This window comes from Aquarana catesbeiana, linkage group LG02 (assembly GCF_042186555.1).
Source record: "Aquarana catesbeiana isolate 2022-GZ linkage group LG02, ASM4218655v1, whole genome shotgun sequence".
In the NCBI taxonomy this organism is placed as follows: domain Eukaryota; kingdom Metazoa; phylum Chordata; class Amphibia; order Anura; family Ranidae; genus Aquarana; species Aquarana catesbeiana.
Window position 1 is genome coordinate 336,110,807 of NC_133325.1, and position 26,313 is coordinate 336,137,119.

Below are 26,313 nucleotides of genomic sequence, written 5' to 3' on the forward strand. Positions count from 1 at the left end.
TGCTCATACATGCTTGAAATAATTCTGCTACTGTGAGATGTTGAAGAGGAGTGACCAAATTAAGTTCCTGAACATTTATATATAGCTCATATAGTATTACTGTTAGAGCCATGGCAACCCCAAAGTTATTTTTTCAATGAAAGGGTTATTTTTTCTAAAATTGCAATGGGGTTTTAGGTTTAGGGTCAATTTAATTTCAAAGGGTTCTGGACTGCTTGTGAAATGGAGCCTGCATTCACCTGCAATCAGCTTGCATTTGGAATGCTTCAGAGTTTCTTCTGACCACTTTCTAAGATGCTTCTGACCTGCTCCCAACATCTTCCTGAGCTGATTTTCCATTTCAACTGACTTGTAGTGGTAGAAAATAAGTTTAGATATATACAAATGTGTAGACAAGCCCTAATAGAGTTCTGGAAAAAGCTAAGTATTTTAACAGTCTGGTTTGGGAAGTTAGCGATTATAAATGCATAAATGTGGCCTAAACATCTGCAAAAAAACTCTGGTTTCTATCACGTATGGTAGCAATTAAAAGCTGACAACTGTACTACCTCATCGAGTTTTATCACTTTATTGCTTCAATATGCTAGGCAAACTGTGAAATCAAGAGAAAACTTGCCTTTACCTAAGCAATCTATGTTCTGTAACCAAACAGTAATGGCTACTTATATATCGGTGAATGTGCTGCGAAAACAAAAAGTTGAAGGTGAACAGGATGGATCAATGTGACCAATAAAATACCTAGGGGAAACATTTTCCCACCAGGATTACAATTAGCAGGCCACAGATGGACTAGGATCCCTGTAGCTATTTAACTGTATAATAAGATATTGATTTTGTTTAAGAAAATATTAGAAAGAACTATTATAAAGCCTCCTATGAAACATCATTTTTTTTGGCGTCCTGAAAAAGGGAATTTTTAGGAGTCCTAGCCAATACACTGTATGGCTCTGTGCTCTTGAGGGCAAAGATGTCTTTAGGAGACAGGCATGGAAATGTGATCTGTTTATTTTCTTTTTTCTTTAAGAGGATAGATAAGATGCAGGAGACTGAGACACAGACTGCAGAAAATGGGCACCCCCTGAAAATTTTACATGTCACATCTCTGTAAATGGCAATCTTATTTTGCCCAGACTTAAAGTCTCTTCCCAGGATTAGCAGACAAGACCAAATGACTCCGATTAGAGCCTGAAAGAAATTTTGCACATTTTATTGTAGCACAAAGTTTGGCTAAACTTGTGGAAACAATTACATTACAGAATAAAACCTGCGACTAATATACTATTAATGCTGCTTGCAGTTGGGCATGACATGAGGTTAATATATCTGCTTGTCACTGGCAAGACAGTTGCCCCAAAGAAACTGCCAATATTTCCTTATGCTACTTTGGTGGCACCAAGCTATGGTACAAACAAAGTGGAACGTATGCTCTCTTTTCTGTCTTCAGTGATTGCTAAAATTTGCAAATATGTTGAAAATCTCTGGAGGCATGAACAGCAATTCTAATGTTTTCAGGATGTTCATTAAAATTTGCAAAAATAATGAGTTTCAAATGTGGTCTTCATTTGCAATCTAGTCTAACCCCTATATTGTTAGATTGCTATAATTGGTTGTATGGCTCACAAAAACGCAAGTATGTATGAGGATCATCGGGCCTATTTAACTAGACATGGCCTTTATTTTATGTACCTGGCCCATGTGATAGAGCTTTGTTATGATTGTATTGATACTGTATTGGTACTGTTTCACCTGGCCCTTGTCACTGTTAGTACTGTTTCATCTGGTCCTTGATTCCTTGTATGCTGCTGTTGACCCCTCTATACTTTGAGGGTCAATAGGTTCCAGTAAGCAGGCTTGCACCCCCTCACAGAGGTGACAAGTGTGCATACAAATCCTTTTCACATAAGTTTGTGTGGGGATTTTCTAGCTATCATTTTATTTGTGGACTTTTATGTGATTATTTTATTAGTGACTTCTGAACATTGACTTAGCGCTGCACCCCCTCTATATTATGATTGTATTGATGCCTCTTAAATTGTATATAAAGTCAAAAATCCTTTTCTTTGCTTCAGATAGAGTGGGAAATAGTTGAAACACCATCATGTTATTGTACAGATGTCCCAATTGGGGGATTTTCTCTTTTCTTGCTCAATGGTTACTAGAAAAACAGGATGAATCTCCCCAGGGGTAAAACAGACAGCAATAAAAATCATTAGAAACACAACCGGGACTCCAACCCTACCCTATCAAAAACTAACCTTTAAAAAAATTGTCCTTTTATACACTTTAATACTTTATAGAAAGTTATCTTAGTCTAGTCATTTAAAAGGCAACTATAATAGTTTGGGGTGAATTTTTTTTCATGTGTTTTTGAAGATTTAAAGGTATTAAACCACAGTATCACTATTATAATTGCTTGCTTAATTGCTTTGTACTGTATCTGTATTACAGTCTCTATAAAAAAAAAAGAAATCTTTAAAAAAAATAAACATTTCAAGTGTATGTATAGCCAAAACTTTTTTTAGTTTTAAGTAGGGAATATATTAGGGAATGGTTAAAACCTGATTTGTGTACCTTGAGGGGGAATTCCCTTTATTTCATGCCCTAGAGATGCAACAGGGAGTCAAATCAACAGGAAATGAAACTGTTAAAAAGTCCCTCATAAACATGCATGTTTGTATACTTCATCCATTCACAGACATGGATTCAGGGACTGCTGCCCCTTACCTATACCTGCAGCTCAGAGTAAAGTAGGACCAGCCAGGAAACTGGCCAACAGAATTTATAGTTCAGAGTTTCTTGAGACTTTTTTTTATGGTCGCTGAAATAACCGGTGAGCTTTTGAAAATGCAGGACTACAATGATAGGCATCTAAAGTCTTGAGGTACCTGATCTCTAGACGCAAGTAGAATGAAAAGTACATGAATTTAGCCATTTTTTCGCACATTTTTTTTTTCTAGTTTTGAGTATGGAATAGATTAGGGAGTGGTTGAAACCAGATCCATGTCCCCTGGGTAGATTTCCCTTTATTTCCTGCCCCAGAGATGCAACAGGAAATTAAATCAACATAAATATATTTAGTATTACATACTGATCTCACTAAAAAAAGGACAACATATTTTTTTATTGCTTTTATGCATGGCAGTATGAACTCACCCTTCTGCGTGCCCGAGGTGCAGCCTCTGGTGTATTTGGAGATGTAGATTCATTTGGTGTTTCTGAAGTAGAGCTAAGAGATGAATTACTACTAGAGAGTTCTTTATTCTGCCGCCTTGATCCAAATGGCAGGATGGAAGTAACAAAGTCAGACACCTCTTTCTGCTCATCTTTGTGAGAATCTTGCTTTAACTTGTGAGCTCTGTCATTGGCTATTACTTGTGATAATGGCATTCCAAATGCCTGTGGCAAGAATTCTAAAATAAAGAATGAAAGAAAAATATGAATATATAGCCATGTCATTTACACCTATTAAATGTAAGAGCTTTATACCCACAAGACATAGCATTAAAACCATTTGCACATTCTCCCACAGTTTGACATTTTAAAAGCCATCTGTCAAGTACAAGGCTAATGTCTCACATGTTGATATACAGTTTAATAAAGTGGATCTATACTCAACAGTAAACGCAAAGTTATGTTAATAGTCAAGATAGAAAGGATATATAATACAGTAACAAAGGAGTGAAATACTTTCCTGGACAAAATACTGTTTCATGCTCCCTTTACTGGAAGCTGCATAAGTGAATGTCAAAGCCCTATCATAGGAGTCATATGATCACTGCAAAATGGTAAGATCAGCCAATCCTTCCTTCTGCAGAGATCATATGACTAAGCTTGAAGGATATAAAATGTAGCATTTTTTTCAAAATAGGTATTTTCAGCTCTTGTATTACTCTTTAGTAGGAGGAGTAATTAAAATAAATAAAGTAATTTAGCAAAATTGCAATGAAATTACCAATTTCACCTTCACTGAAATTAGCCTCAACTTTCATCATGCGGACTTGAGATTTCCTTGACAAATGTCATATGACTTTGTCTTCCAACACAGCTATGTGACTCACATAAACAAAGTCAAGTGATAGCCACATCAGTGGTGACATGGTGATTATGTGACCTTGTTTATAATTATCTGGCTGGCCACTTTAATTATTACATTGACAAAATGTCTGCCATCTGCATATTTGGATCAGAGTCTTTTCCACACCCCTTCTTGCCATTGGCTATTTTTGACAGCCTTTGCTTCATCCTTAGTTTGCTTGGGCTACAGAGCCAATTATGGGTATTTATTCTCCCTGCTTCCGTGTCACTGGGAGCAGGCAGGGACAAAGTACTTTTTGGTTGTCTGGAAAGTTATCAATTTCCCCTCTTCTGGCACCACCATAAATCTGAGGCATGGTGTGGACCCCTAAACCTGTCAGTAATGGCAGGAGGTCCACCTCAACATTCCCACAAGGCCATTTTTACAGAATGCACATTTGGTTGAATCTGTTGTAAGCTATAGGTCACTTTTTAATATAGTATGAATTAAATGATGTTCTACTCTATCTGGCTTTTGTCTTTTAGCTCACTGTGTTATCTTACTTGGATATACAAGCTGCAAGGATTGCCATTGGATTGCCAGAAGATGGTGGTCTGTTAAATAACTGAGTGAGCCTGTTCCTATCTCCCCCTTTATTTGACTTATCACTGGCTTGTGTTTGTGAATAAAAATATTTCCTTGCAGTATAGCCAGGATCCACAGTGCCTAGTGTATAACATACACAGACTTATGAACTGCACAGTTTAACTTCAGTCTATATATACCATACCATGCAACTCAGAAAACCCAGTATACCACATGGTGCTCTCACAGAAGAAGGGCCAGTGGTTTAACCCAATTAGGCATCGCTGGTCTACATAGTCCTGTCAATCTAGCATGCAATCTGCTCATATGCAGGTAGTATTTTGTTTCACAAGATATGGAATTTGTTAAACTTTGTTTGGCAGAGTGCACGACACACTATCAATTACTCACCAGACTTATGAATAACACAGTTCGATTGTTTTGAAAGCTAACATTCAATCCCGGTAATGTTTGATTATGCATGTCACCATGCAAGATCATCATGCCAGGTTATTTGTTTTGCTCTTCCATACAGCCCCAAACTAAAAGCTTATGATTTCCAAGAAAAAACAAGTAGAATTTGGCAACACATGACAAAAAATCTTCAACTCTCTCCTGCGAGAGAGTCAAAAAAAAAAAATCGCCTTGTGGACGATTGAACAAACATTTCAAAAACAAATTAAATTCTACTAGTATATCGCCAGATTACCATTGGGTGTTTGCTGCCCAGAGGGGGGTATAATAAACTCACCAGTTGGTCCAATCAGAAGGCTGGGGTTGGGTCGGTGACCAAGCTGTTATGCGGGTAAGACAATTCACATATATGTATTTTTATCTATGTATTCAATTACTAAAACACTGACCTGGCCAAACAACTATGAAAAAACACCACTTTTATGAAAACAAAGGTGAATTATATGGTAAAAATGTTTTTGTTATTTAACTTAAACCAGCACTGCAAACTAACTAAGATAAGACAATCAACAGCAAGAACATTTAATATAAAACACATTGTGTCAGAAATGTAATTCCTGTGATCATTCACTTGAAAGAATTTGAAAAAAGTTTCAGAACACTGAGCACATAATTCAGAGATTCTGCAATGAACTGTCTATATATAAAAAAAATAATGCAAATAAAAAAAGATATTTTATGATTTACACAACTGTGTGAGGTAGAGGACACATTCCAGAAAACAGAGAAATAAGACATAGCCTGTTAAGTATTTTTAAATAAAACCATGCTATGTTGTGAATGTGAAAGACATATATGTGATAAGGACCTGCAGCTGCTGTCCATAAGGTGCTAAAACCTCAAAAATGTCAAATAAAAATCAATACAGCGCTTACAGTTGCTATATATTAGTGATAAACAACAACAAGAAAAATATCAATATGTAACACAGTCTCTTGAAATGTGCTAAGGTGCTCCAAATAAGTAGTAAGTGCTGAAGTGCCTCATATGAAATTGCTGTGTCATGTACCAGACTCCCCTCTTGTGTCCCCACTCACCAGAAATAATAGACCCTCAGCTTTGCAGTCTGGGGGTCAAACACGCTGTAATCTGGTGTTGGTAGGGTGGAACTCTAGGACTCCTCAGCAGGAACTCCAAACATAGAGGGTCTTGGGGGTTATTGTTATTGCTGATAACAGGTATAGGACAGAGAATGAGCTCATCTGGGTTCGCTGCAGGTCGGCATGCATTCCACGGAGGGCGGGAGTGGTGTCAGTGGTTAGAAAAATGGAAATGCATCAACGCGTTTCGTCCCTCCCCCAGGGCGTCATCAAGGACATTACTTCCAGTTTCACGTAATCAATTTTATATCTGAGGAGCGGTACCTCCTCTATCAAGAAGAAAGGTAACTTTGATATTAATTTTACTTATAAATTTCTGACACATGATTTATGAAAGGAGGAGGTGAACTATCATTGATCCACCCATTCTCTATTCATACATACTGTTTTTGATTCATGGAAGCTGTAGCATGTATTCTATGAAAGGAGGAGCTGGGTGGAAAGAGGTGGAATAGTCGGACACTTTTGATGCGTGCATGTCATAGCCCCTTAGTTGTAGTAACCCCCGCCACACTGAAAAATTCAGGGGTGGGTATGAATGGGGGGCATTGGAGGAGGACAACTTCACTGAAATCAATGAATCATATATGTGAATTGCATACAGGAAGTGATGTCATTTGGGTGGAGGAAGTTGGCGCTATTACACTTATGTAAAGTAGTGAGTGTACAGCTTGTATAACAGTGTAAATTTGCTGTCCCCTCAAAATAACTCAACACACAGCCATTAATGTCTAAATGGCTTTGGTGAACTCCATGCCCAAGAAGGTTAAGGCAGTGCTGGAAAATAATGGTGGCCACACAAAATATTGACACTTTGGGCTCAATTTGGACATTTTCACTTTTGTTGCCAGCAGTTTAGACATTAATGGCTGTGTGTTGAGTTATTTTGAGGGGGCAGCAAATTTACACTGTTATACAAGCTGTACACTCACTACTTTACATTGTAGCAAAGTGTCATTTCTTCAGTGTTGTCACATGAAAAGATATAATAAAATATTTACAAAAATGTGAGGGGTGTACTCACTTTTGTGAGATACTGTATGTAAGCTCCAAGCTGCATGGAACAATGTTATTTTCTTTCATGGACAGTATAGTGTCACTTTATGGACGTGAGGTAAAATAAAACGAGAGTGTATGTTCCATGAGTACACATTTACAGTTATTACTGTAACATTTACCAGAAGGTCGTTTTTCATGTGACTTCCATATTATCATAATTGTAATATTTTTTAAAGCACTTCATTCTTTTTTTTTAATCTAAAAGAGTTTAAATTAATGTTGAAATTGGCATAGAGAGATTCAATGCGGACAAAGATATGCACCTACATGTACATATTTAGTCAAAGGAATAGTTAAGACAAGATCTCTACAATATATCATATCAAAATGAATGTATAGACAATTAGCAAGTTATCAAAGTGCTAAAGACAAATTAAATGAGAGACCCAATCACAGAGTGTGCAGAAGTAAGTGAAAAATATTATAGAAAAGTCCATATAATTAGAGTATAAATGTTTGAGAGACTTTTAAGACTAATGCCCTGTACACACGATCAGACTTTCCGACAACAAAACCGTGGATTTTTGGTCGAAGGTTGTTGGCTCCAACTTGTCTTGCATACACACACGGTCATACAAATGTTGGGCAACAATTACGAACCTGGGAACTGGGTGACGTACAACACGTATGACAAGCCGATAAAAAGGAAGTTCGATAGTCATGTGATATCTCCATTACGAGCGCTAGTTTTACAAGACCAATCGCTTCCGGCTCGTACTTGATTTCGTGCATGCTTGAACTTGTGTACACACGATCGGACTTTCCAACAACAAAGTTTTGTTGGCAGAAAATTTGAGAACCTGCTAGCCAACATTTGTTGGCGGAAAATCCGACAGCAAATGTTCGATGGAGCATACAAACGGTCAGACTTTCAGCCAACAAGCTCACAACCAACATTTCCCATCAGAAAATCTGACTGAGTGTACGCGGCATAAGAGTTGTGTGCCATCTCAAATGTAGGGATATTTGGAACCTTGTAGCACACTTATACCCCGTACACACGGTCGGACTTTGTTCGGACATTCCGACAACAAAATCCTAGGATTTTTTCCAACGGATGTTGGCTCAAACTTGTCTTGCATACACACGGTCACACAAAGTTGTCAGAAAATCCGATCGTTCTAAACGCGGTGACGTAAAACACGTACGTCGGGACTATAAACGGGGCAGTGGCCAATAGCTTCATCTCCTTATTTATTCTGAGCATGCGTGGCACTTTGTCCGTCAATTTGTGTACACACGATCGGAAATTCCGACAACGGATTTTGTTGTCGGAAAATTTTATATCCTGCTCTCAAACTTTGTGTGTCGGAAAATCCGATGGAAAATGTGTGATGGAGCCTACACACGGTCGGAATTTCCGACAACAAGGTCCTATCACACATTTTCCGTCGGAAAATCCGACCGTGTGTACGGGGCATAAGACATAATAGATCACAAATGCGTACATGACACTGCTGCCACATCCTAAACACTGAAGAACCAATGTTCAAAATCAAGTAGGTGTTACGTCTAATGGACAGCAAGTAGAAGATTCTGCTTATCACATACCCTACATTTTCTGGATTTATTTTGGCAATCTCTGTAGTCATAGATCACTTTATCCTTACTCTTATTGCATTCTATGCTCATCACAGCAGTGGTGGTCTAGAACGTTTGGTTTGGGTGCAAAGGCAATACAGGTATTAGCAAGGTCACTGCATCATTGTGAACACAAGTTCCATGCTGCTTTGCACATGATATGACTTGGCATGTGTGCCTCGCATAATTCTGATGGTACCTCCTCCAACAAGTTGCTGCAGCAGAGGACTGGCAGTGGTAGTGGCAGCAGAGGGGGCTATATATGTTAGCATGTTCTGTGCTGGGATATACCCTTGTAGTGTCAGAGGGAAGCCTGCAGAGGAGGATGACAAAAGCTTTGCCTGCAGCTAGACCCTGCAAGGCAGAGCTGCCACCCTTGAACAGAAAGTTCCCTTTGAAAATAATTAAAGTATTTCACAAGAAAGGAAGGCTCAGATTACACAATCCCCAACCTTCATCTATAAGGAAAGATAACTAAACAAATGTAATTTTTATGACTTGGATTTATTTCTACTTTAATTTTTGAAAAAGTATTGTTTTTCTTTACATTGTTCACATGTATGGCTTGTATAGGTCTGGTGTCTCTGTTTTGAGATGAACAGCACTCAATGCTTTCCATTAAAGGAAAAACAGTACATAAAGTCAACAGTTGACACTAACGAACAGAATTTTAGTTTATACGTGCTTTACCATAGAACATAATAAAAAGAAGGTAACCTGAAGATGAGTACATAATGTAATTAAAAACACTATATTGTAATATAAGTGGTAACAACGGCAGAGAAGGTATATACAGTGTAAGTTAAACATTTACGTTGTGTTTTATATTTTTCACGTTGCTATGGCTTGGAATACAATCACATGCATCTGTAGAGTGATTGGGGTTGATTTTCTAAAGGCAAATAGAGTGCGCACTTTGCAATTGCAGTTGCCCCAGAGCTTGGTAAATGAGGGGGAAGGTCTTCTGACTTCCATCATTCAATGATGTGCATGCAACAATGCTTTTTTTTTCCTTTCATGTGATTGGCTATTCTTTATAAAGTGAACCTTCTCCTCATTTACTTCCCCTCATTTACTAAGCACTTGTAAAGTGCACAATCTATTTGCCTGTAGTAAATCAACCCCAGTCACTCTACAGATGCATTTGATTGTACTACTTTTACATTCAACCCTGCAAATAATGTTTATATTCTGCTGGTTTAATGGAAGTTTTTAAATGTAACATGCAATGAAGAGTCAACTCAGCTATATCCTTTAAAAGTTAAGGTAGAACTCTGGCTATTTTTTTGAGATGAGAGGAAACAGATGTCCAAAATATCCCCTCTACCTTTGGTAACTAAAATTTGCAATAATCCTTCAATTTTTGTCTTGGTGACAATTGATCCCATGAGGATGGATCTCCCCAATGAGGACCCAGACAGCATTAACAAGCCAATAGTGTGTCCAAACCTGCCCTACTCCTAAAGCAGAAAAAAAGATTTGACTGGATTTTTACTTTAAAAGAGAAATGTGGACAGGCTATATATAGGCACTCATGAATGAGTGACTTGTATAGCGCTACCTATGCGAACTGAATCGCCTCAGGGCGCTTTTTGCCGCCGGTGTGCATCTGGGGTATGGCGCAGGCCTTTGCTCCATGGGGTCCTGGCACGCTTACAAACACATACACAGCCAATTTTTTTTGACAGGATGTCACTGGAGTGGAGACAGCATGTCTTTGGAGTGTGGGAGGAAACTGGAGTACCCGGAGGAAACCCACGCAGTCACAGGGAGAACATGCAAACTCCAGGCAGATGGTGTTGTGGTTGGTATTTGAACCAGTGACCCTATTGCTGCTGCTAGGTGAAAGTGCTAACCACTACACCACTGTGCTGCCCTAAACATTTATATGTTCTTATAGTGGTTGTAAACCCTTACAGACTAGATTAAGGCTTACCTGTAGGTGCAAGAAATATCTCCTTAACCCACGCGGTTAAGGAGATATTTTCCTGAAAACGGGCACCGATGTCTACGGCTGACATCAGGGTTTACTTCCTCTTTAATAAGCAGTAAATAAACTTGAGGCTGGGTTCACACTAGTGCAAATTGGATGCGGTTTCCCTGCATCGTTAGCGTTTAGAAGCGTTTAAAAAAATTATAATAATTTTTTTTTCAAAATAGCCAAAAAGAAAAACGCCTGTAAATGAAACTCACGTTTAGCCGCGTTTTGCCTCGTTTAGAAGCGTTTGGCTAAACTTAGCTTCTGAACCCATTTTTTTGCGTTCCAAAAAAAGCCTCTAAACTCAACTGCCTAGAAACGACTGTAAATATCCCTGTGTACATGTACTGATAAGATAACATAGAGAAGAGTTCAGAAGCAGTTGAAAAAAATGCCCAACTGCTCCTAAATGTCCGTTTAGCAGCAGTGTACATGAGGTCTTAGCGTTCTAAAAGCTTAGAAGTAAGTGGGAGCAAGGGGATGGGTCTTAATTTGTTCAGGCTGGTGGGGTCCAGTGAGGGCTTTTTAAGTATGTGGGTGATCAGAACACGTTTTGGGGGGGGGGGGTGCCAGTAGAGAGGGAGAGATTGAATATGTGAGTTAGGGAGCAGAGGATAGAAGAAGAGGGTGACCGTAGTAGTTGTGAGGGAACAGGGTCCAGCAGGCAGGTGGTAAGGCGGGATTCTGAGAAAGCTTTAGCGACCTCTTCGGTAGTAACAGGGTCAAAAGAGGAGAGTGTTAAGGGTGGTTTTCTACAGGATATGTTAGGTAGGATAGATATCTGTGCAGTGGAGTGCCCCATGAATTACATCAATCTTATTTTTGAAGTGCAATCTGGTGAGCAGTAAGCGAGTTACTGGGTGGAGGTTGTAGTGGAGAAGGTAGAGAGTAAAAAGTAGAGAAGAGACGATGAGGACTGGATGACAGAGTGTTAATGAGAGTGACAAAGTAGGCTTGTTTGGCAGCATTGAGGGAGGAATTGTATTTTAACCACTTAAGGACAGAGCTTTGTTTTGAGATTTGTTGTCTACTGGTTTAAAACAGTTTTTTTTTTGCTAGAAAATTATTTAGAACCCCCAAACAATATATATATATTTTTTCTAACACCCTAGAGAATAAAATGGCAGTCGTTGCAATACTATTTTGCTAATATAATACTAATAATGTAAACATCCCTTGTAATAGAAAAAAGCATGACAGGACCTCTTAAATATGAGATCTGGGGTCAAAAAGACCTCAGATTTCATATTTACGCTAAAATGCAATTAAAAAATACACAGGGAGAAGGATCCGATCGCCTCCGCCGCTACCGGCGGCTCCAGTAAGCGGCGGAGGGCACCACAGTGTGGCGGGAGGGGGTTGGCCCTCTCCTGCCACCGATAAAAGTGATCTTGCGGCAAATCTTTTATCTGAAAGCCAACCGCCCGCTGAAGAAGTGGATACTGGGGTTATGGCAGCTAGTGCACGGCTATGTCTTTTAAGTTTTCTGGTGTCCTCAGTCTGCCAAAGTTGTAATGGTTAGGGCCTCATACTTTGTGTAGTAAGAGGTCCAGGGTGGATGAGAATGAACTGTTGTAGACAGATCAGGGCAGGACATGGGGGGGGGCAATTTTGTAATGGAAGTGGTCTGTTGCAGAGTAAAAAAGAGAAGGATTTAGGGTGGGTACACACCATCGCCGCATGCGGCTCCCAGCAGGGGTCCAGTGCATCCTGGTTCACCAATTCAGGTCCAATTTCAGCCCGAATTTTTGTCTGAATTTGGACCTTAAATGGACCAAAAGACGCACAGGGCTCAATGAGAGAGTGACTGACAGCACTGAATATCAATTATTCCGGGTACCTGTAGGCTTGTTATGCCTCTGTATGCGGTACAGTTGTGCTCATAAGTTTACATACCTTGCAGAATTTATGATTTATTGGCCATTTTTCAGAGAATATGAATGATAACACAAATCATGTCTTTCACTCATGGTTAGTGTTTGGCTGAAGCAATTTATTATCAATAAACTGTGTTTACTCTTTTTAAGTCATAATGACAACAGAAACTACCCAAATGACCCTGATCAAAAGTTTACATATCCCGGTGATATCCCCTGATAACATGCACGCAAGCTGACACAAAGGGGTTTCAATGGCTATTAAAGGTAACCATCCTCACCTGTGAACTGTTTGCTTGTAATTAGTGTGTGTGTGTGTGTGTGTGTGTGTGTGTGTGTGTGTGTGTGCGTGTGTATAAACAGTCAATGCATTTCTGGACTCCTGACAGACCCTTGTATCTTTCATCCAGTGCTGCACTAACGTTTCCGGATACTGCATCATGGGGAAAGAAAGAATTGTCAAAGGATCTGCGGGAAAAGGTAGTTGAACTGTATAAAACAGGAAAGGGATATAAAAAGATACCAATAAATTGAGAATGCCAATCAGCAGTGTTCAAACTCCAATCAAGAAGTGCAAAACGAGGGGTTCTGTTGAAACCAAACCATGGTCAGGTAAACCAAATAAGGTGGTCTAGCTGTTTCAAGATGCACAAAAAGGAGGCACTTGAAGAAAGATGGGCTGCATGGTCGAGTCGCCAGAAGAAAGCCAAACAGCATGCCAAACAGCATGCCAAACAGCACAGAGACAAGCCTCAAACCTTCTGGCACAAAGTCATTTGGAGTGATGAGACCAAAATTGAGCTTTTTGGCCACAATCATAAATGCTACATTTGGAGAGGAGTCAACAAGGCCTATGATGAAAGGTACATAGGTGGATCGCTGATGTTTTGGGGATGTGTGAGCTACTAAGACACAGGAAATTTGGTCTCAATTTTTGGCAATATGAATGCAGTATGTTATCAAAAAATACTGGAGGAACATTTGCATTCATCAGCCAGGATGTTGCGCATGGGACATACTTGGACATTCCAACATGACAATGATCCAAGACACAAGGCCAAGTCGACCTGTTATTGGCTACAGCAGAATAAAGTGAAGGTTCTGGAGTGGCCATCTCAGTCTCCTGACCTCAATATCGTTGAGCCACTCTGGGGAGATCTCAAATGTGCAGTTCATGCAAGACAGCCCAAGAATTTACAGGAACTGGAAGCTTTTTACCAAGAGAAGAAGGGGCAATGCACGGTATTAACCACTAGCCGACCAGCGTACAACGATGTACATCGGCACAATGGCATGGCTGGGCAAAGGGGCGTACGAGTATGTCCCCTTTAAATCGCGGCATTGTGGGCGCATGCACGCCCGCCGCGTACTCTGTGACCGTGCCTGCAGGTCCCGTGGACTTGATGTCTGCCGGGGGCCCATGATTGTGTCATGGAGCGGAAGACCGGGGAGATGCCTTTGTAAACAAGGCATTTCTGCGTTCTGCCTGGTGACATGACAGGAATCTACTGCTCCCTGTGATCGCTGTCATGTCAGTGGAAGCCCATCCCCCCACAGTTAGAACATTTCCCTAGGACACACTTAACCCCTTGATCGCCCCCTAGTGTTTAATCCCTTCCCTGCCAGTGTCATTTACACAGTAATCAGTGCATTTTTATAGCACTGATCGCTGTATAAATAAGAATAGTCCCAAAATGGTGTCAAAAGTATCTGATGTGTCCGCCATAATGTCGCAGTCATGATAAAAATTGCAGATCACCACCATTACTAATTTTAAAAAATGAATAATAAAAATGCTATAAATCTATCCTCTATTTTGTAGACGCTATAACTTTTGCGCAAAGAAATCTATAAACGTTATTGAGATTTTTTTACCAAAAATATGTCGCTCTTTTTTTGTTTATAGCGCAAAAAATAAAAACCATAGAGGTGATCAAATACCAACAAAAGAAAGCTCTATTTGTCGGAAAAAAGGGACATCTATTTTGTTTGGTGCAACGTCGGAAACAACCGCACAATTGTTAGTTAAAGTGATGCAGTGCCGTATCACAAAAAGTGCTCTAGTCAGGAAGGGGGTAAATCCTTCTGGGGCTGAAGTGGTTAAGAACTGGGGTATGTAAACTTTTGATCAGGGTCATTTGGTTAGTTTCTGTTGCCATTATGATTTAAAAAGAGTAAACACAGTTGATTGATAATAAATGGCTTCAGCTAAACACTAACCATGAGTGATAGAAAAGTTTTTGTGTTATTCATATTCTCTGAAAAATGGCCAAGAAATCATACATTTTGCCAGGGTATGTAAACTTATGAGCACAACTGTATATAGAGGCGTGGCCTATATGAACGCAGAAAGGTTACATGCGAGTGTCCACGGTTAGCTGTAGGAACTGTCAGCCTCCCATTTTATTCAGTGGGGCTGCTGCCCACATCTAATCACGGTTGCTCCTGCTGGGTCTCCCTCATGTAACTGGTAACAGCTCCATTTCCAAGTGTGAATGGGGCCTATGCAAAGAACACTTTAATAAATCCTACAAGTTTCACACGGCAATCTCCAATTTAATAACGAAACATTAAAAAAAGGCACAGTGTAGAGTGATCCCTGCAATGTACCTGCAAAGTGGTATTCCATTTTAATTTAGCCTCTAAGGCCTCATGTACATGAGCAGTGAGAGGCATTTACCCGCTCATGCGCATATGACATATTTGCTCAGAGTGAAAGTATTGCATTCAGGAAATATGCCATAGGTACATGTGCTGTTAAACGCTGTGAAGTACAGAAATATAATAACGTATACAGGAGTGTGGCCCCATACAGAAATTCACTTGTATAACAGGCTGTACACTGCATATGCACACTCATAATTTTATGCTTGGCATATTTTCAGCCTCTCACCACCTGTTTGCAGGAGACCTGAGTGAGCCTCTCCTTTTCTGCATAGAAAAGGAAACACCTTTATCATACATGCAATAGAGTCAAGTTGGAAATAAAAGTCAAGGAAGGTCCCTGATGCTATGATCTCTGGTCTACTTCTGTAGATATGACCATATAGTGATCTATGGTCACTGTATGGTCATATCTACAGAAGTTTCAGGATAAACAGCAAACGATACTGTAAAAAAACAGAAAACATGAAAAGTTTTACCTTTATCTTTGTTTTTCTCCTTCCCCAGAGAATCCAGTTTCTTTCTTAAAGATTTTTTCCTCTTCTGTCCATCTACAAAAAATATGATTGCAATGTTTTAGAATAGCATTAGAACCTAAAAAATGTGAATTTCTAGCACCTCAAGTGAATTTTTAGCACTTTAAAGGTTGTGCGAGGTATGTGGGCTTCACTTGAAGGAGTCACCCGCTCCATAATTGATATTTCAGTTTTGTGCAGATCCTGGGAAACTAAACCCTCTAACAGCTTACTATCATTTCTTAGGGACTATGGTGATGAGATCTGCACTCTTGAAGTCCTTGGTCTATATACCTGTTGTGAACATTACTGGAGATTCGTTATGTATTATATATAATGGCATATACAACGGAGGCACTCAAGCATACAAAGGTGGTTGGGAGCACCCGAAAATCGATAGCAACAGAACCAGTAAATATGAAAGGGAGATCTAATAGTTGGAGTCCCTAAAAAATAGGAATAGGTAGTTTTACTTGGACCATCCCTTTGTAAAGCAAGCTCAGAGGCCCACAATAAATGTACACTTCTATTAGCATGACTGTATATGTCATTGTTGGCAAGCTGGATATTTTCAAAGACTCACCCAAGAAAAAGCAAACAGTTATCTTCAATAATTATATAAAAGACAGGTAATAAAATAGCTTTACTATACAGATGAGTGTTCTATTTAGACCAGCCTTTCTCAACCTTTTAATCCAGGAGGAACCCTTGATTTATTTTGATGTCTCAGGGAACCCTTGAAAAAAGCAATTCATTAGGGCTAGTGGGAAGAATGTACCCCCTGTATGGTGATGGTCCGAATACCACACTTACAGATAGCTAAAAAAAAAAAAAAAAAATCATGCCACTGGGTCTGTGAAGTGGTTTCGGTCCCATATCTATGCAAGCACCATCAAACTGGAGGTGAATAAGCCTTAGTGCAAGCAATCCCTAGAGGAACCCCAGTTGAGAATAGCTGGTTTATTTGTTTTGATTCTTCTCTAAACTGGTATAGATTTTCATTTTGTTCATCATTATTTGGGGTTGATATTGGCACCAATCTAAACTCTTGGGAAAATTTAGTAAAACTGGTGCATGCAGAATCTAGTACAGCTGTGCATAGTAACCAGTTAACTTCCCGGTTTTATTGTCAAAGTTTAATTGAGAAAGCTGAAGCTGTTGGCTACCATGCACAGCTGCACCAGATTCAGAGAGTCCCCCCTCTGTCTTACTTGTTCTTATAACTTTTATACAGAATGCTGTAACATTTGGAATGTGTTTTGTATTGTCGTTATTCCTAATAAAAAATTTTGTTAACCGAGAATAGATGGTTTAGACAATGGTTTGCAGCAGAATCGGGAAACAAACACTGGGGCAAAAAAATTCAGATTAAAAGAAAAGTTTGGGATTTTTTTTTAAGAATTATACTTACCAAGGTAGATGCACAATCGGTCTGATGCTGCATCTGTCCCCCACCACTTCAAAGACCTCTGAAAACCGCTGATCACCCGGTTCTCAGAGCTTCGCGAACAGAGAGCAGGCTCTCAGCATCTTGCTGAGAGCCTGAGTCAGGTGCTGAACCAGAGTTCTGGTAGGATCCCGACCATATGGTAGCAATCTTTCCCCAGCCAGGACCGGATCTGTGACGTCAGCTGAGGCCTGCGGTCACCTGAAGACTGGTCATGGCATGCGTTGTTTCTGGTCCGTCGGAACAGCATACAGACGAGCGGTTTTACCGATGGGAATTGGTTCTGTCGGAAATATTTAGAACATGTTCCATTTCTAGGTCCGTCAGAATTTTCAAAAAAAAAGTCCAATGAGGCTTACACACGATCAGAATAGACGATGAAAAGATTCCGTCGGACTTTTTCTTTTGGACATACCGCTTGTGTGTACGTGGCTTTAGAGAAATTCTCTCCAAAGTGAGGGGAAATGCCCTCTTGGATAGCTGTAACTAGAACAGGTGTCTTAATTGGAAGGTTCCCCCTCACCTCTCACTTCTTTGACAACTCTAAATGTTTGAGTTTCTCAACACTTTCTTAATCTATCCAAAACTCTAAACTGTATTGGAAAACTTCTGCACTGGTTATAAAAAAGACAGATATTAAGTAACATTTAAAATACCAATTTAAAAGAAACCAATGCAGTAAAACTCTAATGCTGCGTACACATGATCGGATTTTCCGACAACAAATGTTCGACGGGAGCTTGTTGTTGGAAATTCCAACGTTGTGTAGGCTCCTTCGGACATTTCCGACAACAAAAATTTGAGAGCTGGTTCTCAAATTTTCCGACAACAAAATCCGTTGTCGGAAATTCCGATTGTGTGTACACAATTCCGATGCACAAAATTCCACGCATGCGGAATCAAGCAGAAGAGCCGCACTGGCTATTGAACTTCATTTTTCTCTGCTCGTCGTACGTGTTGTATGTCACCGCATTCTTGACGTTCAAGAATTTCCGACAACATTTGTGTGACCGTGTGTATGCAAGACAAGCTTGAGCCAACATCCGTCTAAAAAAATCCCAGGATTTCATTGTCGGAATGTCCGATCATGTGTACGCAGCATAAGAGTGCAATATGAATGCCATGAACCTTTTCTTTACAAAATTCCAAGTCTTACTTCAGAGACCACATTAGGAACTCCCTGAGGAAAACAAGACAGGCTTTTTATAAGCAACACATGTAGCTACCTCTCCTGGATGAAGCATCTGCCAAATCCACAGACCATGCCTTCAGGGGCTGTCTACATAATTATGAACTGCTCGTGGGGGCTCGATAAAACCAGCAAATGCTGAATGTAACTATATATATATATATATATATATATATATATATACAAACCTAATAGAAAATTAGTTTAACTGATCTTAGGAAATATTGCTATTATAGAGAAAAGAGAAAGTCTGAATAGATTATGTAAGCCAGGGGCCGTTGTTTTGACTGTCATCTCTCCTGACTGAAGACCCCCCTTCTCTGCATTCCCATTTCTTCTTTCATCAGTGCTGAGTTTTATTCTCCATGTGTTTGCCAGTGAAAATTTCAGACCATTAGTGTGTAAACTAAAATACTGTACGCAGAAATGTAGTAGCCCTTTAATTGTTGAGGAAAATCAAGATCAAGGTTATATAGAGGCTACAATTGCTAACCTCTCCATCTGAAAATGCACCGATGTGTGAGCGTGGATTTTTTAATGTGAGTATGTTTAGTTCATGTACTCTTGGTTTTATCTAATTGTATGACCCCTTTGTCTTAGGGGTCCCCTGCTTTTGTGAAGAGCAGACAAATCTAAGCCATTAGGATCAACTCATGACCCCTTTTGATGGATAAAGATCTGAGTCCCACCCCTCACCTCTACCTCCCCTTAAAAAGTACTGAAGTCATAGACAGCTAGGCAACTAGTACTCTTAAAATAAAGCTAGCACTAGCAGCCCTCTTACTTCTCTCACTAGGTCTGGGTTCACACTTGTGCGATGCGGGAACCAGCACAATTCCACTGCAGGTTCCTGCATCGCACCTGAATTGCTGACAGTTCACACTGCCTTCTGCAAACCTCTGCGGGTGTCAATACATATCGGTTGGCAGATTGCAGTGCAAACTGTGAAATGGTGCAGGAATCGGATCACATAGGTGTGAACACCCATGCGATCTGATTCCAGTGCGTACCAAAAAAAGGGTCCTGCACCATTTTGGTACGAATGCGATGCAAAATCAGCCATACAAACTGTATGGCTGAATTCACATCGCACAGATATCGCATGTGATCTGCACAGCAATGCGTTGCGAATCACATGCAATGTCTGGCATCACACAAGTGTGAACCGAGAGTAAAGGTTTCCTTTTAACGAAACCTATGATAACATTAATAGGTTGCTATTATCGAGCCTTCCTTGTGAAAATACTATTTACCTGATTGTGATCCTTTGGTTTCGATGTATCTTGAGTTACTGACCCAGACCTTTTTCACTTGATGCATACTTGTTGTGGGTCAGTGCCTCAGACCATTTAGAAGCAATTGGATCAACAAATGAACCAGGCAACTTATTTAAAGGAGAAGTCCAGTCTGAGCTTGTTTGGCTGGGCTTCTCCTACGGGTCACAGGAGTGCAATTCATTTTGCACTCCTGTGACCCGTTTTCAGCTGAGAGCAGTCTGAAGTCCGCTCTCTGCTGACATCACAGGAAACAAGTCGAGGCACCGCGTCATCCCAACTTCAGAAGTCTGGATCCACCAGCTGCCTTGACTGATGGCAGTCTCAGCGGCTCAGCAAGCCGATGAGATGTCTGCTCCCCGCCTCTCCACAGCTCAGCGCTCCAGTGAGCGTGGAGGAACAGAGCAGGAGAGCTGCTGATTGACAGTCAGCAGCTCTCCACTAGGGAATTAGTGAGAACCGAGCCATCGGCGATGTTCGGTGGCTCAGTTCTCAGTGCAGAGAAGCCGGGGGACAGCTGCATCCACCTAGGTATGTATGAATAAAAAAAAAAACACAAAACATATTTCTGTTTTAAGATCTGATATAGCTTTGTATTTCTCTCAGTGCAGGTTTCCTTTAAAAAACACTGACTTTGTGTGTTCAGGGGTGTGGCATTGATTCCCCTGAGTGTTCCTCCCCTGCAGCACCAGCTGGCCTTCTGCATTAAGTACTTAGTTACCTATTTTCATAGTGTTGTAAATGTTTTAGAATCAGAGAATTCATGAAGAAGGTCAGAAGCCAGAACAACGCTGAGGTTCAAATAAGTAACCAAGGAGAACATAACCAAACAACAAAAGCACTTTATTCATATAAGGGAAGGGAAGACATCAAAAATGTTTTTGTACATTATCTCTCTCTTGCATGAAAGTGACAAATCTTCTGGCTCAGACTTCAGAGGGTGTCTGCTGATAACAGACAAGAATAAAGTGTTGTACATCACGTCATTTATGTTGACGCTTTGTACTACTCCTCCCTTTGCCGTTGTAATGGAGCTATGTTACTGGGCACAGGCAAAAGATTGTTGGAATATAAATGTATTTAATGCATGTGCAGATAGTTTGATGCTCTAACACCTCCTCCGTCATCTACACCATAATTCATTTATTCAGAAATTTATAGTAGACCTGTGGCCAAGCTGTGGACATTTACAGTGCAGCTCCAGGAAAAAAATACTTTTTAAAATTGTGATTTGTCTAGACAAGTTATGTGTAATATATTTCAAACTATGTACGAATGGTGGCTGAGGATGCTAAAAAAAATGTATATTTTTTTCACTGAATACATGGCCTTCTGTGAATGGATGGGAGAAGAAGGGGTGAGTATACCACAAGGTTTTGTCAATTCACAAAACACCTTTTATTTGAAAAAAAAATACAAAACATTTTGTGAATGGACAAGGTAGGGCGTGAGCAACCCATTAGCATCACTGTACTAAACTGTAGGCCTAAGCACCCAAAGCTCACTGATGACACTCGTATCCAGAAGATGCCATTTGAATGTAGTTATCAAACATTACACATTTATTAATTCTGTGTAATGTTTAGCACACAGATCTTGTGACAGATTTACTGCTCACAGATTGATTCATAAAATCCTTCCTTATTCTAATTTTCAATCTAAAAATTCTTTGCATCTTTGGCCAGCTTTAGACTTTTCTAAATAAAAGTTTATTTTTCTTGGTAAGCGTCCTCTTGTTTTTAAGAGAACACGTCACAAATGCACCACATTGCACTGTGAAAAAGTCCTGTGTGCCGAATTCTGGGTGCACATCAAATTAAAGACTTTGTTACCCAAAAACTTCATATTCCTGATATATGCCTGTTGTACCATGTACTTTTATAAGAAAGTATCCTGTCCCTCTGCTTCCCTAATAAAAACTGACCACACTAAGCAGGAGAACACACCGTGGTCAGTTCTCTAGCTATGCTGGGAACTCAGCATGCTCTCCTCCAATGTTCAGACTTATCCTGACACGCCTCCACAGCACAGCCAATCACTGGAAAGCTCAGTGTGTTGCTGCTTCTCCTCCCTCCAGCTGTTATGCAGCTCAGAACAGAGGGAATGTGATCACGTATAAAAAAAAAGAAAAGAGGTATTTATAGTGTATTTTTATACCAAAATATTTTGTCTTTCATTTCTATTTTAAACTGAATGGTAAAGGTGGTCGTTTACAATCACTTTAACTGGATGGGTTGTTTTACAAGGTGATTGTTTACAATCACTTTAACTGATTACATTTCCTATTCCTTATACAAAGCAAGGAAGCACAACACCAAATAAAAATAAATTTTGGTGTAAACACAGCCTAATACAAACAGGAAGTGAACCAGAAATTATAATTCTTACATAACCCCTTTGACTTTAAAGTAGGCCAATGTACAGGATATGGGCATTACAATAGTTACATACGCTTAACCACAAATAAATGATCTTTTAATAAGCCCCCCTACCTCTATAGTTGAAGCCACTATGGAGCAACTCATCTTCAAATTCCACAATAAAACTAGTAAAGTTTATGTTGAAGTCGAGTCTCATTACAATGCTCTCCCCTCTCTTCCTGTGCACCTACTCTGTTTTTTTTTGCATTATAGATTAGAAGGCTGAGAGGCGCGCAACTCACTGCTAGAAGGGGGAGGTGGGAAAAGGAGAAATAGCCCACTCACAGCTTGAAGAGCTGTTTATTTTTTGGATTAGCAGGGAGCTGCATACAGGCAGCCTATATAGGTGATTAGAGATGCGGCAACTGTACAAACTCACCAGCACAGCTAAGTTTGACAGGTAAACAGATATGGGTGCACTGCTGTCAAATTTCAAACTGAGCTGTGTGGGTGAATCCGAACAGCTGCCGTTCCTCCAATCACTTATATAGGCTGCTCGCCTGAAGCTCCTCAAAAAGATAAACAAATAGCTTTTCATGCTGTACAGGGGTCTCTGCACTTGTGTGAATGAGCTCTAAATGTAAAAATACAAATTTGAGGATGAATAAGTTAATTGTGGCTGCAGCTACAGAGGTCAATGAGGGTTTTATTTTAAAGTTTGTGCACTACTTTTGAAGAAGATGTAATTATTAAGCCATATACAGTATCTCACAATTTTTGTAAATATTTCATTATATCTTTTCATGTGACAACACTGAAGAAATGACACTTTGCTACAATGTAAAGTAGTGAGTGTAAAGCTTGTCTAACAGTGTAAATTTGCTGTCCCCTCAAAATAACTCAACACACAGCCATTAATGTCTAAACTGCTGGCAACAAAGCTGAGTACACCCCTAAGTGAAAATGTCCAAATTGAGCCCAAAGTGTCAATATTTTGTGTGTCCACCATTAGTTTTCTGCACTGCCTTAAAGCGGGGGTTCACCCACACCGCCAAAAAAAATAAATATTAAAAGCCAGCAGCTACAAATACTGCAGCTGCTGACTTTTAATGCATGGCCACTTACCTGTCCCAGGGTCCAGCGATGTCGGCAGGGGACGCCGAGAACCCGCTCGGTTCTCGGCAGCTGCCGCCGCCATCCTAGGTGAGGGAATCAGGAAGTGAAGCGTTGCGGCTTCACTTCCCGGTTCCCTACTGCGCATGCGCGAGTCGCGCTGCGCGTCCCTAGTGGTCCCCGCTCTCTCCTGGGAGCTGTGTGTTCCCAGCAGACAGCGCGGTCGGGACGGGAAGAGGCATAGACTCCCATGGGAGTCTATGCCGGAAGTGGGTGCAAATACCTGTCTTAGACAGGTATCTGCACCCCCCTCCCCCCTGAAAGGTGCCAAATGTGACACCGGAGGGGGGGAGGGTTCCGAAAAGCGGAAGTTCCATTTTTGTGTGGAACTCCGCTTTAACCCTCTTGGGCATGGAGTTCACCAGAGCTTCACAGGTTGCCACTGGAGTCCTCTTCCACTCCTCCATGACGGCATCAAGGATCTGGTGGATGTTAGAGACCTTGCGCTCCCCCACCTTCCATTTGAGGATGCCCCACAGATGCTCAATAGGGTTTAGGTCTGGAGACATGCTTGGCCAGTCCTTCACCTTTACCCTCAACTTCTATAGCAAGGCAGTGGTCATCTTGGAAGTGTGTTTGCGGTCTTTATCATGTTGAATTACTGCCCTACGGCCCAGTCTCCGAAGGGCTGGGGATCATGCTTTGCTTCAGTATGTCACAGTACATGTTGGCATTCATGGTTCCCTCAATGAACTGTATCTCTCCAGTGCCGGCAGCACTCATGCAGCCCCAGATCATGACACTCCCTCCACCATGCCAGACTGTAGGCAAGACACACCTGTCTTTGTACTCCTCACCTGGTTGCCACCACACAGGTTTGACACCATCTGAACCAAATAAATTTATCTTGGTCTCATCAGACCACAGGATATGGTTCCAGTAATCCATGTCCTTAGTTTGCTTGTCTTCAGCAAACTGTTTGCAGGCTCTCTTGTGCATCCTCTTTAGAAGAGGCTTCTTTCTGGGATGACAGCCATGCAGACCAATTTGATGCAGCGTGCGGCGTATGGTCTGAGCACTGGCAGGCTGACACCCCAACCCTTCAACCTCTGCAGTAATGCTGGCAGCACTCATACATCTATTTCCAAAGACAACCTCTGACTATGACGCTGAGCATGTGCACTCAACTTTTTTGGTCGACCATGGCGAGGCCTGTTCTGAGTGGAATCTGCCCTGTTAAACCACTGTATGGTCTTCGCCACCGTGCTGCAGCTCAGTTTCAGGATCTTGGCAATCTTCTTATAGCCTAGGCCACCTTTAGGTAGAGCAACATTTTTTTTTTCAGATCCTCAGAGAGTTCTTTGTCATGAAGTGCCATGTTGAACTTCCAGTGACTAGTATGAGAGAGTGAGAGCGATAACACCAAAATTAACACACCTGCTCCCCATTCACACCTAACACTAATGAGTCACATGACACCGGGAAGGGAAAATGGCTAATTGGGCCCAATTTGGATATTTTCACTTAGAGGTGTACTCATTTTTGTTGCCAGCGGTTTAGACATTAATGGCTGTGTCTTGAGTTATTTTGTGGGGATAGCATATTTACAGTGTTATACAAGCTGTACACACAATACTTTACATTGTAGCAAAGTGTCATTTCTTCAGTGTTGTCACATGAAAAGATGTGGGGTGTACTCACTTTTGTGAGATACTGAATGTACAGTATTTGATTTTTTTTTAAACTGGTATTTGGTAATATGGTTATTAGTTAAGTGCTCAGAAAACCTACAGTAGGTGAAATGGTTATACTTTCTGGATGAATTACCAGGCACTACTTTAATGAAAACTGCAGGGTTCACAAAAATAGTAAAAATAACTTTTGAAATTACAAGAATGTGCTAATGCTTATTATAATGTTTTAGTGACTGCGTTTACTACTACTTTAAAGAATTTCTATTTGAAAACTGTACGCGATTAACACAGATGACAGCATTCACAGATTTTTTTGTTTTCCTTCCCGTTTATATGGACAACAAGCTGCCCAGCAAAAGTGACAATATCCAGAGTTGGGAAAAAACGACAAGGCCCCATTTAAACGTAAGCATACAACTGTGGTGCAAATGTGCATTATGGCATGCATTAACATGCATTGCGTTAACACAGCCAACTCATTATAAATGGGCTGCCAACATACCACAATAGATGAAAATATATACACAACCCTTTTTGCAGCAATGCAGTGCACCAAAATGCATAATATATGCACTGTGGCATGCTGAGGTGCGCTGTTCGTTGGGCTCATTGTGTTGGCGTACCACTGAAAATGAATGGCACTGCACACATAGCAACTGTGCTGCCATGTGATGTGCAAAAAATTGAAATCATGTAAATAAAATGTAACCGTTATAAGCATCTCTGGTAGATGTTAAATCTTTTCTAACAGTGGTCCTACTATGTACTGACCCATGCCAAAAACAATGGCTGGGTTTATATTATATGTAAAATTGCTGAGTCTGTTGAAATTAATTTCAAAGCAACAGTTTTCATGACCCATGCAAGATTAACTTACAGCCTAGAAGCCACAACTGTGCATCTTTGGATACCTGCTATACATCTACGCACATGCATTCCTTCACTGGTATTCAGACTTTGTGTCTGTTGGCTACAAGGTTTTATATATTTTTCTTCCACACTCATTGGTATCAGAATGTTGAGTGAGTGCCAACAATATACAATTTAGAAACATCTGCTTTATTTTTATTCCCGCAAAATATACAGCAGTTGTTAGTTTTTCTCCTAAAATGTAATTCATGCAGAAGAAGATACTGAAACGGATCCTGACATCTCACACCTGCTTCCAGGATACGGCGCAATGCAATTCAGGCTGTTTCTTAGGAACAACAAATATCCAAGCCATAACGTTTGCAGCATATATTGTGCAAGCACCAGATGAACATTCTGAAGCTGGCCATACACATAAAGATGTAACTTGTTCAGCCCGACAGGCTAAAAAGCGCTGATGAACAAATCTTCCATTGTCATCTATTGTATAGCTGCACTGATTCAGGCAGACTTTTTAT

General features: G+C 40.4%; 1 protein-coding gene across 3 annotated transcripts in view; it reads right to left on the reverse strand.

Moving 5' to 3' along the window:
• The window catches only part of ARHGAP6 (Rho GTPase activating protein 6), a 368,531-nt gene that overhangs the window by 73,944 nt on the left and 268,274 nt on the right, over window positions 1–26,313 (reverse strand). For all 3 annotated transcript variants that reach the window (XM_073614845.1, XM_073614846.1, XM_073614847.1), the window contains exons 3-4: window positions 15,813–15,884; window positions 3,154–3,410 (exon numbers count right to left, since the gene is read on the reverse strand). In XM_073614845.1, coding sequence (XP_073470946.1) covers window positions 3,154–3,410; window positions 15,813–15,884 — 329 coding nt within the window. The remainder of the gene's footprint in view (window positions 1–3,153; window positions 3,411–15,812; window positions 15,885–26,313) is intronic.